Source organism: Scyliorhinus canicula, chromosome 1, assembly GCF_902713615.1.
Source record: "Scyliorhinus canicula chromosome 1, sScyCan1.1, whole genome shotgun sequence".
Taxonomy (NCBI): Eukaryota; Metazoa; Chordata; class Chondrichthyes; order Carcharhiniformes; family Scyliorhinidae; genus Scyliorhinus; species Scyliorhinus canicula.
This window is the reverse complement of record NC_052146.1, coordinates 218,618,132-218,634,253: the sequence shown is the minus strand read 5'-3', so window position 1 is coordinate 218,634,253 and position 16,122 is coordinate 218,618,132. Positions and strand designations below refer to the sequence as shown.

The following is a 16,122-nucleotide window of genomic DNA, read 5'->3' as shown; positions in this document are numbered from 1 at the left end:
CGCACCACTCGACCACTTCTGGTCCAGCTGCCCATACCCCGGAAAGGAAGCCTCTTCCCTATCGTCTCCTCCACCGATTCAGGCTGCCAGGTCCCAAAAAAGTCCGTTGACAAAGGTCCGTTTGCCCATCTCGGGCGGGAGCGATCCAACCTGCGACCTGCCTCCTCGAGGGCGCCACCGGAAGTTCCTATTGCCAGAATATTGTCAGGGCCCAAAGCCTTTGCAGTATGAGTGAATTGTATTGGCTGAAGACTGACATCTGTGATGCTGGGGACCTCCGGAGGAGACTGAGATGGATCATCTGCTCAGCACTTCTGGCTGAAGATTGTTGAGAATGCAGTGAATCTGTCGTCAGTCACTCTGTGGGTCAGTCACTCTGTGGGTCAGTCACTCTGTGGGTCAATCACTCCGTGGGTCAGTCACTCTGTGGGTCAGTCACTCTGTGGGTCAGTCACTCTGTGGGTCAATCACTCTGTGGGTCAATCACTCTGTGGGTCAGTCACTCTGTGGGTCAGTCACTCTGTGGGTCAATCACTCTGTGGGTCAGTCACTCTGTGGGTCAATCACTCTGTGGGTCAGTCACTCTGTGGGTCAGTCACTCTGTGGGTCAGTCACTCTGTGGGTCAATCACTCTGTGGGTCAGTCACTCTGTGGGTCAGTCACTCTGTGGGTCAATCACTCTGTGGGTCAGTCACTCTGTGGGTCAGTCACTCTGTCGGTCAGTCACTCTGTGGGTCAGCCACTCTGTGGGCCAGTCACTCTGTGGGTCAGTCACTCTGTGGGTCAGTCACTCTGTGGGTCAGTCACTCTGTGGGCCAGTCACTCTGTGGGTCAATCACTCTGTGGGTCAGTCACTCTGTGGGTCAGTCACTCTGTGGGTCAGTCACTCCGTGGGTCAGTCACTCCGTGGGCCAGTCACTCCGTGGGTCAGTCACTCTGTGGGTCAATCACTCTGTGGGTCAGTCACTCTGTGGGTCAGTCACTCTGTGGGTCAGCCACTCTGTGGGCCAGTCACTCTGTGGGTCAATCACTCTGTGGGCCAGTCACTCTGTGGGCCAGTCACTCTGTGGGCCAGTCACTCTGTCAGTCAGCCACTCTGCTGGACAGGGAGTAACTGTGGAGGGAAGTGAATGTTTATAACTTTACAGTGTAAAATTGAATCAGTTTTTAATGAAGGTTTACGTCTAGGAAAGTGACATGTCTGTTCTCACCACATGTAGCGACCTGCTGTTATGATGGACAAAAGGATTAATGTTATTCTTTTATTTGATCATCTTTTTAATATACTTTGTGATTTGTGTTTTATTGGTTGAACAGTTTGATCTTTTAGTTAAAAAGGGAGCTTTGGATCCTGTTTGGGCTGATCACTCTGGGCAACGTAGGAGGTTTCCAAATTATCTGTCTGGCCTCTTGCAGCACCCCCTGTTAAACAATAGGTTAATATTCTCATCTGGATTGGTTCCTGCTGACTGACCTCATCTATCAATGAGATCAATTATTTTATTGGAAAGCTATTAAGTAAGCCAATGTTAATTGCCCACCTGTGTCTAGCTCTTGGAGTAAAGTCTTATGTTTGGTTTCTCAAAGTGCTAGGATGAGCTGTTTGGTTCTTTTAAAGTTTAAGATGCTACTTGTGTTGTTTGTTATTTTTCACACAATTGCAGTTGATCCAGGAGTTGTTTGGACGGATGGTGTGGAAGGAACAAAAAATGAGAAAGTGAGTGTGGGGCATTGGAATTTTCTTTAAAAGCCTCGTGTTTTTTGTGTGTATGGAAAAAAAAAATGAAGTCTGAGACTTTTGACAGAAGGTATACATTTGTTTTCATCTAATCCTTACTGTGCAGAAGGAGGCCATTTGGCCCATTGAGTCTCCACCAACCCTTGAGGATTTTATAGAGTTATTTTGAGATTCTGTGTGCAATTCTGTTTCTTGAGCTTTGCCTTTGAATATCATGATGATTCAAAGATTTTGTTAATTGCTGGTTTTACTCTGTTTTCCATCTTTGAAAAAATTCCAAACAAAGTTATTCCTATTTAGAAATTTTAAAGAAGAAAACAAAATTGAAGACATGTTTTCATAAATATCCTCTGCCTTTCCCATTGTGTTAATTCCTTCACAACATCAGCTAACTGATATCCAGCTGTTAAAAATCACTTAAATGTGTGCTTCTCTAATATGTGTACAGTTTTATATAATCGGGTTGTAGTGAGCAAAGGCAGTAATAATGACTCTTGCCACTTGCCATTCGATTTGCCTCGCTTACCATTCGATTTGCCTCAACATTGATCTAAAATTGATCAACTCTATTTCCAGTTTGGAAGTGTTGATGAAATCTTGTGATTAATTAAAATATGGTGTCCATGTTTCCACCAGTGCATCAATGTTTGGGTGCAGTGAAAAGATCAATATTTAACCAGATTAAATCAAATCCGTGGTCTATTTGTTGTAAACTCTAGCCATTGACTTTCAAATATAGTTCAATCATGTTTGTTCAGAGCTGGTTACTTTTTTAAAAATGGATTCAATTGTCTTGTATAGCTGAGCAGTAAAGTTGCATTATCCTTGTGTTGAACCTAGTTTAGGCTATGCAATGCAGGATCTGGTTCAAGTGCCTGCTCTCTTCTGGTTCCATTTTATTTATCTAGTCCTAGCCGGAGTATCAGTTGTAACAGCTTTTCCTGCTTTGACCTCTGAGGATCTATCCTTTGCTCTTTCCATTCCTTACCTGCATTCTGCCACTTGTGGATATTATCCAAAGGCACAGTATTAGTTTCCTCAACACCCAGCATTATCTAACTATCATCTCTATTGTTGTGTGACTGCTTGAGTGGCATTCAGTTCTGGATGAGCAGAAATTATCTCCAGTTAAATATTGGGAAGACTGAAACCATTGTTTTTGGCCCATGCTCCAAACTCCACCTGTCTCCCTGGCAACCGCTGAAAGCGGTAACCTTTGTTCCAAGACTGGCTATTTCCACCTTGTCACCTTCACCTTGTCACAGCACATCTGCATCTGAACCCCTCGTCCATGTTGACTATTCTAACACAACTGACCAGCCTCCTACCTTCCACCCTTCTTGAACTTGATGCCATCCCGAACTGCTGCTAGAGTTCTGGCTTTCACAAGTCTCATTCGTCCATCACGCTTGGCTTGCTGACCGACATCGACTCCTGATTAAGCAATGCCATTCACCATGTTCCGGTTAATCTCCTCCAGCCCTACAAGATTTCTGCAATTGTCTAATTCTAGCTTCTCGAGCATCCCTATTTTTATCGCTCCACCATGGGTGACTTTGCCTTCAATTCCCTGGGTCCTAAAGGCGAGATTAGATTTAGATTCATTGTCTCGTGCACTGAGGCACAGTGAAAAGTATTGTTCTGTGTACAGTCCAGGCAGATTGTTCCATGCATGAAAAACATAGAACATATGATAAATACACAATGTAAATACAAAGACATCGGGTGAAGTTTACGGTGTATACAACAGTAGACTGGAATCGCTCCCCTCACCTCCCTATCTCCCTTTTTAAAAATGCTGCTTTTACAACTTGCCTCTGGTCACCGTCTTGAGGTCCCCTTCTATGGGAGGTGGGTGGAGGGGAGTGCCGAGAGAATGCTCTGCTGACGGACAACACACCAATTTCACTTTAGTTAAACAGTGCATTCTTTAATATTTGAAAGGAGGGAATATTGATAGTTTGGAATGACCTGATACTAATCAGCAATCTGATTTAAATATTCTAAACGGTATGAATTGGTTTGGAATCATCTAGGCCTGAAGTAGACAGTGTTGTTGAAAATTCTTCTGACATCATTCTGACGCCAGAATAAAATGGTGACATTTGGGTTGGGTAAGGTGGGATTTCCTTGAACTGCATCTGTGACTGTTGATTAATTGAACTAACTGTGATCGTCCGTTCTGGTGGACAGTATCTACCTGGAAGCAACAGCATGTTTTTATAATGTAGCAACGGCTGTACTGAAATGTATTCTTGGGACCATTAACTTGAACAGTAGAGATGTCTATGCTGAAACTGCTGAGGACATAAAATTTAAAAAATAGCACCAGCTGATTTCTGGTACAACTCTATTCTTGGTGTCTTTTAAAATGCTAATTTTGAAACCTGTTTTTTTTTTAAAGAAAAATTTGAATGATCAAACTGAAACATCAAGGCGGGGTAAGATTTCATTCAAATTTAGTTTTGAATAACCTCCCTGTTGGTGTTCGTTTTCTCCACAGGTGTTTAAAAAATAAAGTTGTTTCCTTCATTTCCGAGTCTTGCCAACAAAATTACAATGAAATCTTTAAAGGCATTCTTTTGAGCTGTAAATTATATTTTTAAGTGTTGCAGCAACCATCATCGATTGTAATAAGGCTTAATCTTTGGAACAAAAATCTGCGAATGTATTTGAATGTTCTTTATCCAGCTGAGTGGCAAGGCCCATTTATTTTCCAGCAGGTTTACAATTTGCAGAATTCCAACACACTACATAATCTGAAACTAATTTTCTGCTGCACTGTTCTCATTGGCCCGATAGAATCACAGAATTGTTACGGTGCAAAAGAAGGCCCATCGTGTCTGCACTGGATTGGTTTAAAATTCTCCAAACAGAATTTTATTGTTGTTCACTGAACCAATATTTGTTTTAGTAATGGCTGCAATTTGTGTGTGTTTCCTTTATCAGTCATCAGTTTGTCTTTTATGTTGTTTTTTAATTGGGAGAAAGAACGGGTGGATGGTTGCAGTTGATATTGTCCTGTGGGAACCTCCTGAAAATGTATTGTTGGTACAGTTCAGTGATGCTGCTAGCTGGATGCTTCTGGTGGTCAGAGTAACTTGACGACATTCGTGTGACTTGGGTGATATTCAAGGATCCTGATTGTCTGGAAGAGGTTCATTGCCTTTTCTGAGAATTTGGGGCCTAGGAAACATGGAACAAATTATTTATTGGCTTGCATCCACATTCCCAAGTTGGTTTCTATTTACTGCTTTTGTGTCATTGACTGAGCTGTGTGGGTTTTTGGCTGTCTTACTACATTACTATTCCAAATGACATGTCTCCAAATGCTTGTGGAGACGACTGCACTTCCTTCAGAACGGGAGTGATGGCTGCATTCGCTTTGCTAATTGTGGCTACATGTAGGGTGTAGACCCAATAAACACCTGTCTAGGATTTAGTCCTACCTTCAGGTCCATCGTTCATTTTCAAACCCTGGGTCGCAGACGTGTGTCGGTACGCAGGGCCATGTCACAGCATTCCTGATATGGGAAGAAGCGCTCAAAGCCACAACTGGCTTTTAAAAATTCTGACCACAACCAGCTTTCCGAATGCCAGCCGTTCTGCACATGCGTGCCCCCTCAGCATTGCGCAGGCCAGAACCCAGTGGGGTAGAATGCCTCCTCCCGATTGTCAGCATGCTGACGCAGGAGCAGATTTATTATTTTTTGAGTTTTCCTGCCTGGAGTGGTGGCAGAGAGCAGGTCACGCACCCTGTACGCTGATGTCACGTGTTCTGGGTGTGAGAGCGATTCCTTCATTTTGCAGCTGTCAGCAGTGTTGGTGTGAGCTTCAGGGCCTCTGATGAACAACCCATGAAGAAGAAGCTCAAAACAGAAACAAGCAGCTTAAAGATGATTTCCTGAGGTATGGGTTAATTGTGCCACTGCAAATCAGGATGCAAAAGGTCATGTGTGCAACATGTAAGGAAGCACTGGCAAATGGCAGTTTAAAGCCTTGAAAGATAGTTGACGACTAAGCATGGTGAGTTTGAGGACAAACCTCTTGACTTTTTTTTTTCAATGGATGCAGTGAGATCTTGCATCATCAGCTGAAGTCATTATCAGAAATGTAACATTGAATAACAAAGCGAGTGACATCATGAGGACCAAGAAGGCTCACACTGTCACATTAGAGGTAAGTGAAAATGGTGGGTCACAAAGGATGGCTGGTTGATAAAAATGGGTCACGGGCAAAAAAGTTTGGGAAAAGCACTATTTACATGACCTATCTGGAATTCTATGTTGTAACTGTTATTTGGAAGCAAACCTGGAGCAAGAGGTATATTCTCCATGGCAATGTACAGTTTAACCACTTGTTCAACTCTACATGGAATTGGAAGCTCAGCCACTTCTGTATATTATGCCCCTTGGCAAACCTTGTGTCATGGGGTTAGATTGGCTAGGGACCAATGATGTTTAAAGTAAATTTTGAGATTCAAGATGCTTACTAAGTGAATAAAGTCACAAGACTCCATGGGTTTTGAACAAAAGTAAACTTTGTAATTTTAGAAAGATTAAACAATTTGCAATATCTATCTTGTACTCTAACATTCATGGTACGTAGGAGGTCTATGGAATTACCAGGCGAAATAAGGTTTGACATGTACAGATGCAACCAAACCAGAATCCATGGATTTCTCAACAACCCACCCAGACACACTTGTGACATTGTGAGCCAACCCAATATCATATCTCCACATTTGAGGATCTCGTCTTAGAATTCTCTCTCTCAAATTTGTTCCCACTCAGATAGCTTCAACAATGACTCGCCTTGTGCAGCACGGTAGCATGGTGGTTAGCATAAATGCTTCACAGCTCCAGGGTCCCAGGTTCGATTCCCGGCTGGGTCACTGTCTGTGCAGAGTCTGCACGTCCTCCCCCTGTGTGCGCGGGTTTCCTCCGGGTGCTCCGGTTTCCTCCCACAGTCCAAAGATGTGCGGGTTAGGTGGATTGGTCATGCTAAATTGCCCGTAGTGTCCTAAAAAGTAAGGTTAAGGGGGGGGTTGTTGGGTTACGGGTATAGGGTGGATACGTGGGTTTGAGTAGGGTGATCATTGCTCGGCACAACATCGAGGGCCGAAGGGCCTGTTCTGTGCTGTACTGTTCTATGTTGTCGGGTTTCAATGTCTTCTTCTGAAATCCTTTTCCCCAGATCGTCCGAGTACACTTGAGCTTCACCTCCCAAGTACAATCTCAGATCTTTGGCCATGACAAGCAGAACACCACTTCTCCGAAGTTTTACCTTTGCCTCCACAAGACTGGAGCATGGAGTCACCAACCTGTGGCTGCCCTCTCTAATCATCCACATCTCTTTTGCCCACTTCACTTAAAATCTCCTCCTCCCTGCAGCTATCTGAAATTTAGAGTCTATTTCTCTGCTCTTTTCCTTTAACTGGACTTATTGGGATCAATGGCTGTCCCCTACAGGCTATCCCTTGCCTATTTTGAGATGACCCCCCCCAAATATCCTGATCCATGGGATACCTACTAAACAATGGTTCTCTATATACAGTCATCTGACCTACCTTTTTTGCGCTGTTCTGCTTTCTTGCCCAAGGCTGGTCCTGGGCCTGAAGAAGTTTAAAAAGTACTGCGACTGTGTGGGAGCCCCGAGGTTCTTCAGGAACTGGAATTTCTGATAGCTTAAACTAAGGTAACTGGGCTTCAGCACCACGATCTATTGCTGTTGAAAAGCAGATTGTGTGACCAGAAGTTTCCAACACCTAAGCAATGTTTTATGTTGGGTTATGCTATGGGCAGCACAGCACAGTGGTGGGCACAGTCGCTTCACAGCTCCAGGGTCCCAGATTCGATTCCCAGCTTGGGTCACTGTCTGTGTGGAGTCTGCACATCCTCCCCGTGTGTGCTTCCATTTAGAAATTGTGCTGGAAAACACTTTAGATTGAGATTAAAGATTAATTTTCGAACCTTAAAGGATGAAGAATGGTTTAATGAGCTTTGTCTGTTGGAGTAGCACTGCTCCATCTTGGTTTGCTGGGCTCATAGATTCTGAAGTACATAGCCTGGGGGAGGGGGAGAGGGGCATTAGACCCTGAATAAACTCATTCAAAGTTAACCTGTGGCTTAGCTTCACTGGCTAATTTGTGATGACTTGAGTTTTTTTGTGTTGCTAATGAAAATGTTAAATTAGAAAATAAATAAATGTCCTATTATCTCTAGACTAGTTCAGAAGGTATTAACATTTGACTGTTGCAGTTTGATTAACTTGAGCTACCTCTGCACAGCTACAGAAAATAGACATTCGTTCTCTTGTAGCCACTGATCAAAGTGCATTTGCTATGCTGCAGAAATCATTAGTGTAGGCAGTGTACTATGTTTGAAATCTAAATAATCTTCCGTTCTTTTACCTCTCTTCCCAAATGTGCAGATGGTTTATTGACTGCTGGAAATGTTCAGGGTGACCCAGAATGTGGGAAAACATGTGAATTCTGGAGCACAAGATTTCATCTTGACCCACAAATCAAATGAGTGGTGCAAAGCTGAAGATGTTTCCAATTCCTATTCCGATTCTTCACCTTGACTATTTTATGCTTTTGAAGAGCTGTCACATGATGGAGAAAACTGAGCTCCTCTCTCTCAATTACCCCAGAACTTCGCCAAAGAATGCGTGTCTGGTTTAATTGAACTATTACAGTTGGTAAATAGAAGCAGGTTGAGGTGAAAATCTGCATTTTCATCACAAAGAACCGGATGAAAATATCATTAGTAAGGCACCTATGGAAATTAGTCATGTGATATGAACGTCAATAAATAAATGTTGTGTGATACAAGCTTACTTCGCTGTTTTGAAACTTAGGCACGCAATCATATTTTTCTTTCAAAGATTAATCCTAAACACTCCAACCAAAATTTTCTCCTCCCAAATATTGCATGCATGATAAAATATCCCTTGATCCTGCACCTGTCTTTTTTAAAAGCTCCATGACTCATCATATTACGGAAGTCAGCAACATGGCTAAAATAAACTGTCACAATAATACGAAACTGACTTAGTGACATCTACCTACGACTTCAGGACACCAGAAACACATTGAACTGTTTGAAGAAGGCCTGGTTTTAAAAATAATTACAGGAAAAGACACTGATCAAAAAATGTCTGCCGCGATCTGATGCTGCAAAGTTGACCATCTCTGGAAAGTCTATATGAACTGCACTGCATGGAATTTCACATCTGGGAGTGTCAAGATCCACTTGAAACAAGAACACTTCTGAAAAGAAGGCATTAAAACATGCAAATTGCAGGACTTTGATCAGATACTCATCAGACTTTCAGAACCCTTGTGGAGGGCAAAATGGCCTAAAATCTTGTTGATTTAGATCACAATTTGGGGTTAACTTGGGGGCAGAATTCTGTCTGGGATTCTATCAAAGTGGGGAGGGCAAAAGGGAAAGAGAGGAGGGCGGTTGGGCAATGTTTCCCACAGGAAACCACACCATATCTTCCTGCCCCGACCTCCTTAATTATGCATTGAGGGGTTTGGCACCATACTTGGTGGTGGGATGGGCTTGATTGCATACACACAGCCCCCTCCCCCCTCCAATTTGGGTGCCATATTCAAATGGTGCCCGACTGACCCACCATTTGGATCTCCAGAACCATGCTGAAGCTGCAAGATGGATCTCCTCAATGACACTGAAGCTGGATGAACAGCATGATGGATGCTTGCCATGCCCCAGCCACTGGGGTGGGGGGGGGGGGGGGGGGGGGGGGGGTGGGGGGTGGGTAGAGTAGAGAGAGCAAGGGGAGGAGGAAAAAAGAGAGAGGGTTTTGGGTTGGGCCTTAACTTGTATCTCAGGATGCAAATCAATTTAAATCTGGCCATCAGAGTCTCCTGATTCACCATGGTGGGCACCAGCGGAAGACCCCACTGGAAATTCACACCATTCTAAAACCAAGGTTTCCTGCCAAATGTCCACCTGCCATTGAAGCCACTGGTGGGGGACATGGAGAATTCTTCAACAGTGACTGCAGGCAGTAGCTTTTTTTAAATTAAAACAGCCTGCAAGATTGATGCACTATTAATTACGACGAGACGAGAGTAGAGAGTAATCGAGGCTTTATTGCGCAGAGATGTGGAGCCTCCTGCAGCTGCTGCCGAAATGGCTGCAGCTCAGAGAGCCCACACATTTATACTCCGCCTACTGGGCGGAGCCAGCAGGCAGGGATCTACCCCCGTACCTGTAGTATAGGGGCCTTACCGTAATCCCCTCATATGCAGTATACACAATACAACAGTGGTGACTACCACATTCACCCCCTGTTAAAAACGAGTCCAGCAGGGGTGGTGGAAAACTATTTACAGACGGGTTAAGAAAATGTACAGGTTGTTTAAAAATTAAGAGTCTACAGATTTAGACTGTGGGCGCCTTGATCCGTCGTTGCGAGAGCCGCAGATATGGTGTTGATTCAGGTGTCGGCTCGGTCGTCGGTGACTCCGGGAGAGTGCCGGCCTCATCTTCAGCCATGGGTGGGAGCAAGAGGAGGGTGGATTGCCCTGGAACGGGGGCTGTGGTGGGGTGTGCTGGGGGGAGGGAGGGTGGTGCCGGGGCAGAGGGTGCGGTGTGTGGGGACCCAGCTGGTTGCGGAGGGATACTGTGTCTTGGCGGCCATCGGGGTACACTATGTAGGCGTACTGCGGGTTCGCATGGAGTAGCTGTACCCTCTCAACCAACGGGTCCGCCTTGTGGAGCCGCACGTGCTTGCGGAGGAGAACCGGCCCTGGAGCTGCCAGCCACGTTGGAAGCAAAACCCCAGAGGTGGACTTCCTAGGGAAGGCAAAGAGACGTTCATTGGGGTTTCGTGTCACAGTGCACAGGGGCGACCGAATGGAGTGAAGGGCATCGGGGAAGACCTCCTGCCAGCGGGAGGCCGGGAAATTTCTGGACCGTAGGGCCAGCTGGATGGCCTTCCAGACCGTCCCATTCTCCCGCTCCCCTGGGGTTGTAGCTGGTCATCCTGCTCGAGGCAATGCCCCTGTTGAGCAGGTACTGATGCAGCTCATCGCTCATAAATAAGGATCCTTGGCCGCTGTGGACGTAGGCGGGGAAACCGAACAGAGCGAAGATGGTGTTGAGGGCATTGATTACGCTGGCAGACGTCATGTCGGGGCATGGGATGGCGAAGGGGAATCTCGAGTACTCATCGACCACATTGAGAAAGAAGTGTTGTGGTCGGTGGAGGGGTGGAGCCCTTTGAAGTCCACGCTGAGGCGTTTAAAGGAGCGGGAGGCCTTCACCAGGCGCGCACGTTCTGGCCGGTAGAAGTGCGGTTTACACTCCGCACAGACCTGGCAGTCTCTGGTGATAGCCCTGACTTTCTCGATGGAGTAGGGCAGATTGCGGGCCTTTATGAAGACCCCTGGGTGACAGAGATCGTCGTGCAGGGTGCGGAGTCGGTCCACTTGTGCGCTGGCAAATGAACCTCTGGATAGGGCATCGGGGCGCACGTTGAGCTTACCGGGGCGATACAAAATCTCGTAAATGTAGGTGGAGAGCTTGATTTTCCTCCAAGATTTAATCATTTTTGATCTTACCCCGCTGTGTGTTGTTAAACATGAAGGCAACCGACCGTTGGTCAGTGAAGAGAGTGGATCTCCTGCCGGCCAGGTAATGCCGCACAGCTTCTATGATAGCTTGGGCCTCCTTTTTCACAGAGGAGTGCCGGATTTCGGAGGCACGGAGTGTGCGGGAAAAGAATGCCACAGGCCTGCCTGGTTGAGGGTGGTGGCCAGAGCGACGTCTGATGCATCGCTCTCGACTTAGAAGAGTAGCGTCTCGTTGACCGCATGCATCGTGGCCTAGGCAATGTCGGCCTTGATACAGTTGAAGGCCTGGTGAGCCTCGGCCGTTAGTGGAAACACGATGGAGTGAATGAGTGGGCGGGTCTTGTCCGCATAGTTAGGGACCCACTGGGCGTAGTACGAGAAGAACCCCAGGCATCGTTTGAGGGCCTTGGGGCAGTGGGGGAGGGGGAGTTCCATGAGGGGGCGCATGCGATCGGGGTCGGACTCTAGAACTCTGTTCTGGACCACATAGCCGAGGATGGCTAATCGGTCCGTGCTGAACACTCACTTCTCCTTGTTGTAGGTTAGGTTGAGGAGTTTGGCGGTGTGGAGAAATTTGGAAAGGTTAGCGTCGTGGTCCTGCTGGTCGTGGCCGCAGATGGTGACGTTATCCAGGTACGGGAAAGCGGCCCGCAGTCCATACCAGCCAACCATTCGATCCATCTCCCGTTGGAAGACCGAGACCCCATTGGTGATGCCTAAGGGAACCCTAAGGAAATGGTAAAGGCGGCCGTGAGCTTCAAACGCAGTGTATGGGCGGTCCACCTTTCGAATGGGGAGCTGGTGGTAGGCAGATTTCAGGTCCACTGTCGAGAAGACCCGGTACTGTGCAATCTGATTGACCATATCAGATATGCGAGGGAGGGGGTACGCGTCAAGCTGCGTGTACCGATTGATGGTCTGACTCTAGTCAACGACCATCCGGTTTTTCTCCCCAGTTTTCACCACTACCACTTGGGCTCTCCAGGGGCTGTTGCTGGCCTCGATAATACCTTCCTGCAGCAGCCGCTGGACTTCAGACCTGATGAAGGTCCTGTCCTGGGCACTGTACCGTCTACTGCTGGTGGTGACGGGTTTGCAATCCGTGGTGAAGTTCGCAAACCGGGATGGTGGGTCGACCTTAAGGGTTGTGAGGCCGCATACAGTAAGGGGTGGTACGGGACCGCCAAATTTCAAGGTCAGGCTCTGGAGGTTGCACTGGAAGTTCAGGCTGAGTAGCAAGGCAGCGCAGAGGTTGGGGAGGACGTAGAGGCGGAAGCCGCTGAACTCTGCGCCCTGGATGGTGAGGGTGGTGGTGCAGTACCCCCGGATCGCCACGGAGTGGGATCCGGAGGCCAGGGAGATTCTCTGGTTGGTGGGGTGGACCGTGAGGAGCAGCGCCTTACCGTATCGGGGTGGATGAAGCTCTGCTCCAGGTGTCCAGAAGGCAGGAAACCATCTGCCTGTCAACCTTCACTGTCGTCAACGAGGTTGTGCGGTCGTATCTGGTCAATCGTGATGGAGGCCAGACGTGGTTGGTCGGCGGCTGTTGCAGGCGATGAGCGGCCCGATGAGGTGTCCGATAACCAGGGGTCCTGAGACAGGGAAGATGGCGGCGCCCACGGGCCGCACATGTGGGTCGAGCAAGATGGTGGCGCCACGGGCAGCACATGGGAGGGGGGGGGGGAAGAGACAACAGCGGCGACTGAGCAGGCCTGGCACACAGCAGCAAAATGTCCTTTCTTACCGCAGGCCTTGCAGAGCGCGCTCCGTGCCGGGCAGCGTTGTCGGGGGTGTTTTGACTGTCCGCAGAAGTAGCACTTGGATCCCCTGGGGTTGCGTGGCTGCCGTGCGGCGCAGGCCTGGGGTTGGCTGGGGGAGGTCGCTGATGGGGTGTTCGCTGGCAGGGTCCACGATGTCCAGGAGGCGTGGGCTGCGTGGTCGGGGGCTATGTCTATATATTGCGTGAGGCGACTGTGAGCGAGAGCGCTAGTTTCTTGGTCGCCGCGAGGTCGAGGGTAGCCCCTTCTAAGAGTCGCTGGCGGATGTAGGCCGACCCTATGCCTGTAACGAACGCATCCCTAAGTAGCAGATCTGAGTGTTCAGCGGCCGAAATGGCCTGGCAATCGCAGTCTCTCACTAGGAGTTGTAGGGCATGCCAGAAATCTTCCACAGACTCACCGGGGAGTTGATGCCGCGTGGACAGGTAGTGCCTGGCGTAGATTTTGTTCGTCATCTGCGTGTAGTTCTCCTTCAGTAGCGCCATGGCCTCCGCGTATGTCGGCGCATCCCGGATGAGGGGTAAGATGTCTGAGCTCAGCCACATGTAAAGGATCTGGAGCTTCTGTGCCTCTGAGGGTGGGTCAGTCGCAGATCTGATGTATGCCTCAAAGCAAGCTAGCCAATGTGCGAAGGCCGACTTGGCGTTGTCTGCTTGAGGGTGCAGCTGTAGGCGATCAGGCTTGATGCGGAGATCCATCGTTTGAAAATCTCTGCGTAATAAATTGATGCACTATCAATTACGACTAGACGAGAGTAGAGCGTAATTGAGGCTTTATTACGCAGAGATGTGGAGCCTCCCGCAGCTGCTGCCGAAATAGCTGCAGCTCGGAGAACCCACACATTTATACTCCGCCTACTGGGCAGAGCCTGCAGGCAGGGATCTACCCCCGTACCTGTAGTATAGGGGCCTTCCCGTAATACCCTTGTATGCAGTATATACAATACAACAGTGGTGACTACCACAAAGACCATTTCAGTCCTTGCATTTATTGCACAATATTAAAGCTGCTGCTGAAAGATGTATATTAGATAGTTTTGTCTATTTGTAATTGTTCTCTAGGCATTCAAATTTGCCTAAAGAAGATGTAAATTTGAATATTGTCAAGGAAACAACAACTTAATACTGTGTAAAATGAAAAGTGCTGATTGGTTGACAGGCGCATGTGATAGAGGTGTTGCCATGGAGAATGTGCCAGTTGATAGTGACAATGTTAACTGCCAAACTTTGTTTAAAAATGTAAAGCAAGCAGCTTGACTTGGGTCAAGGCATTGCCCTGAGAAATTTTGTTTAACTGAAATAGGTGTAACATGTGCTTTCTGTCTACAAAGAGCAGGACCCTGTGTATTCATGTAGATAATTTCCGGTGTACACAAATTCCAACACTGATTAATCCATAAATTTACTGTAGTACAATATACAATGATTCTGGTCCTAGAGTTAGTTATTCATTCTAATTTTGGAGGGGCCAGTTTTGATGCTCTTTATATTGTGCTGGGCAAATGAATGTTCAGTATATTTGCTTACAGAAGAAATTGTTTTACACCTTGTAACTGGAAATATTTTACAGCCAATTTAAGTTCACTACTAATCTAAAGCCTGAATGTTTAAATACAGTTGGAGCAAAGCTGGCTCCAATGCAATAGCTTGTTCAGCTAGTATGTAATTTTCATAAACAAAACTTTGCTGCTTAATCACCATACTTGTGGAGTCATTCCAAGGAATTGTGACTTAGAACCATTGTGTGTTTCCCTTCTCCCTTTGCAGATGCAGAGGTCATTTGTGAATTATCTGATCCACCAAAAATCTATCCTGGAGGTAAGACCTTTTATTGAAGATGAGGTTCAGTGCAAGTCTCCAGAAATTACCAATAAAATGTATGTAGTTAGTGTCCATTTATTTCTGAATTTGGATGTTAGGAGTTGAATTGGCAGGTAATTGAATTAAATTCAGTAAATATAGTTACTGGTGGGCTAACATGTTAAAATAGGAAATCATAGATTGTCATAAAAACACAAATGGTTTCCTCATCCCTCCCTGCTTGGGACCTGTTGCTTCAATTCCACAATGTCTAACTGGTAATACCATCTGAAAATACCCCTCTATCTTTTATAATAATAATCTTTATTGTCACAAGTAAGCTTGATTCAAGAAGCAAACACCGCAATGAAGTTACTGTGAAAATTCCTAGTCGCCACATTCCTGCGCCGGTTCAGGAACACTGAGAATTCAGAATGTCCAATTCACCAAACAAGCACGTCTTTCGGGACTTGTGGGAGGAAACTGGAGTGCCCGGAAGACACCCCCACGCAGACACAAGGCGAACATGCAGACTCCGCACAGACAGTGACTTAAGCTGGGAATTGAACCTGGGACCCTGGCGCTTTGAAGCAACAGTGCTAACCTAACCACTGTGCTATCATGCTGCCACAGCTTCAGGGCTCCTGGGTGTGGTCACATCCAATAGGCAGCTCTTCAAAAATGGGCGGGAAAGCTAATGAACCCAATTTTTGTTTAAAGTAAAATCTGGGTATCTCGATCCTGGGGATTTGTAGAAATTGAAAATCCAGTGATATTGTAAAATGGGGCACCTTGGAAAACCTAAAGATGGGCACAATGAGAGTGAAGTTGCTGTTGAGCTGTGTTGCTTGTTTTGCCTTGGTGATGTGGAAGCTAATTTTAGACCAGGAACCATTTTTCTTGCCCAAATGTCACATCCATTTGAGAATGTGGGTGGTTGGTTTCCCATCACTCGGTTATATTAGACGGGATGCTGAGGCTATGGAATTAGAAATTCTTAAGATGCTCCCAGTGATGGGCTATAGTTCTGAAGGGAAATTAGTGAATCTGGGGCTCGAGTCATTAGACTAAAAGAAGGTAAGATGTTTAATAGAAATTGGAGTTGTTTTGATGCTGTTCGGTTGGAGTATTTCCACCAGTTAATAACTGGGGGCATTTGGGGGTGCTGTTTTTTTTTTGATAATCTGGTCGATTGTT

At 46.6% G+C, this 16,122-nt stretch overlaps 1 protein-coding gene across 2 annotated transcripts in view; it reads left to right on the top strand.

Annotated features, from left to right (window-relative positions):
* The first annotated feature begins 1,018 nt into the window (after positions 1 to 1,018).
* The window catches only part of zgc:66455 (uncharacterized protein LOC393502 homolog), a 42,408-nt gene continuing 27,304 nt past the window's right edge, over positions 1,019 to 16,122 (top strand). For both annotated transcript variants that reach the window (XM_038807877.1, XM_038807870.1), the window contains exons 1-3: positions 1,019 to 1,717; positions 4,143 to 4,179; positions 14,893 to 14,943. In XM_038807877.1, the coding sequence (XP_038663805.1) occupies positions 1,595 to 1,717; positions 4,143 to 4,179; positions 14,893 to 14,943 (211 nt within the window). In that variant the 5' untranslated portion in view covers positions 1,019 to 1,594. The remainder of the gene's footprint in view (positions 1,718 to 4,142; positions 4,180 to 14,892; positions 14,944 to 16,122) is intronic.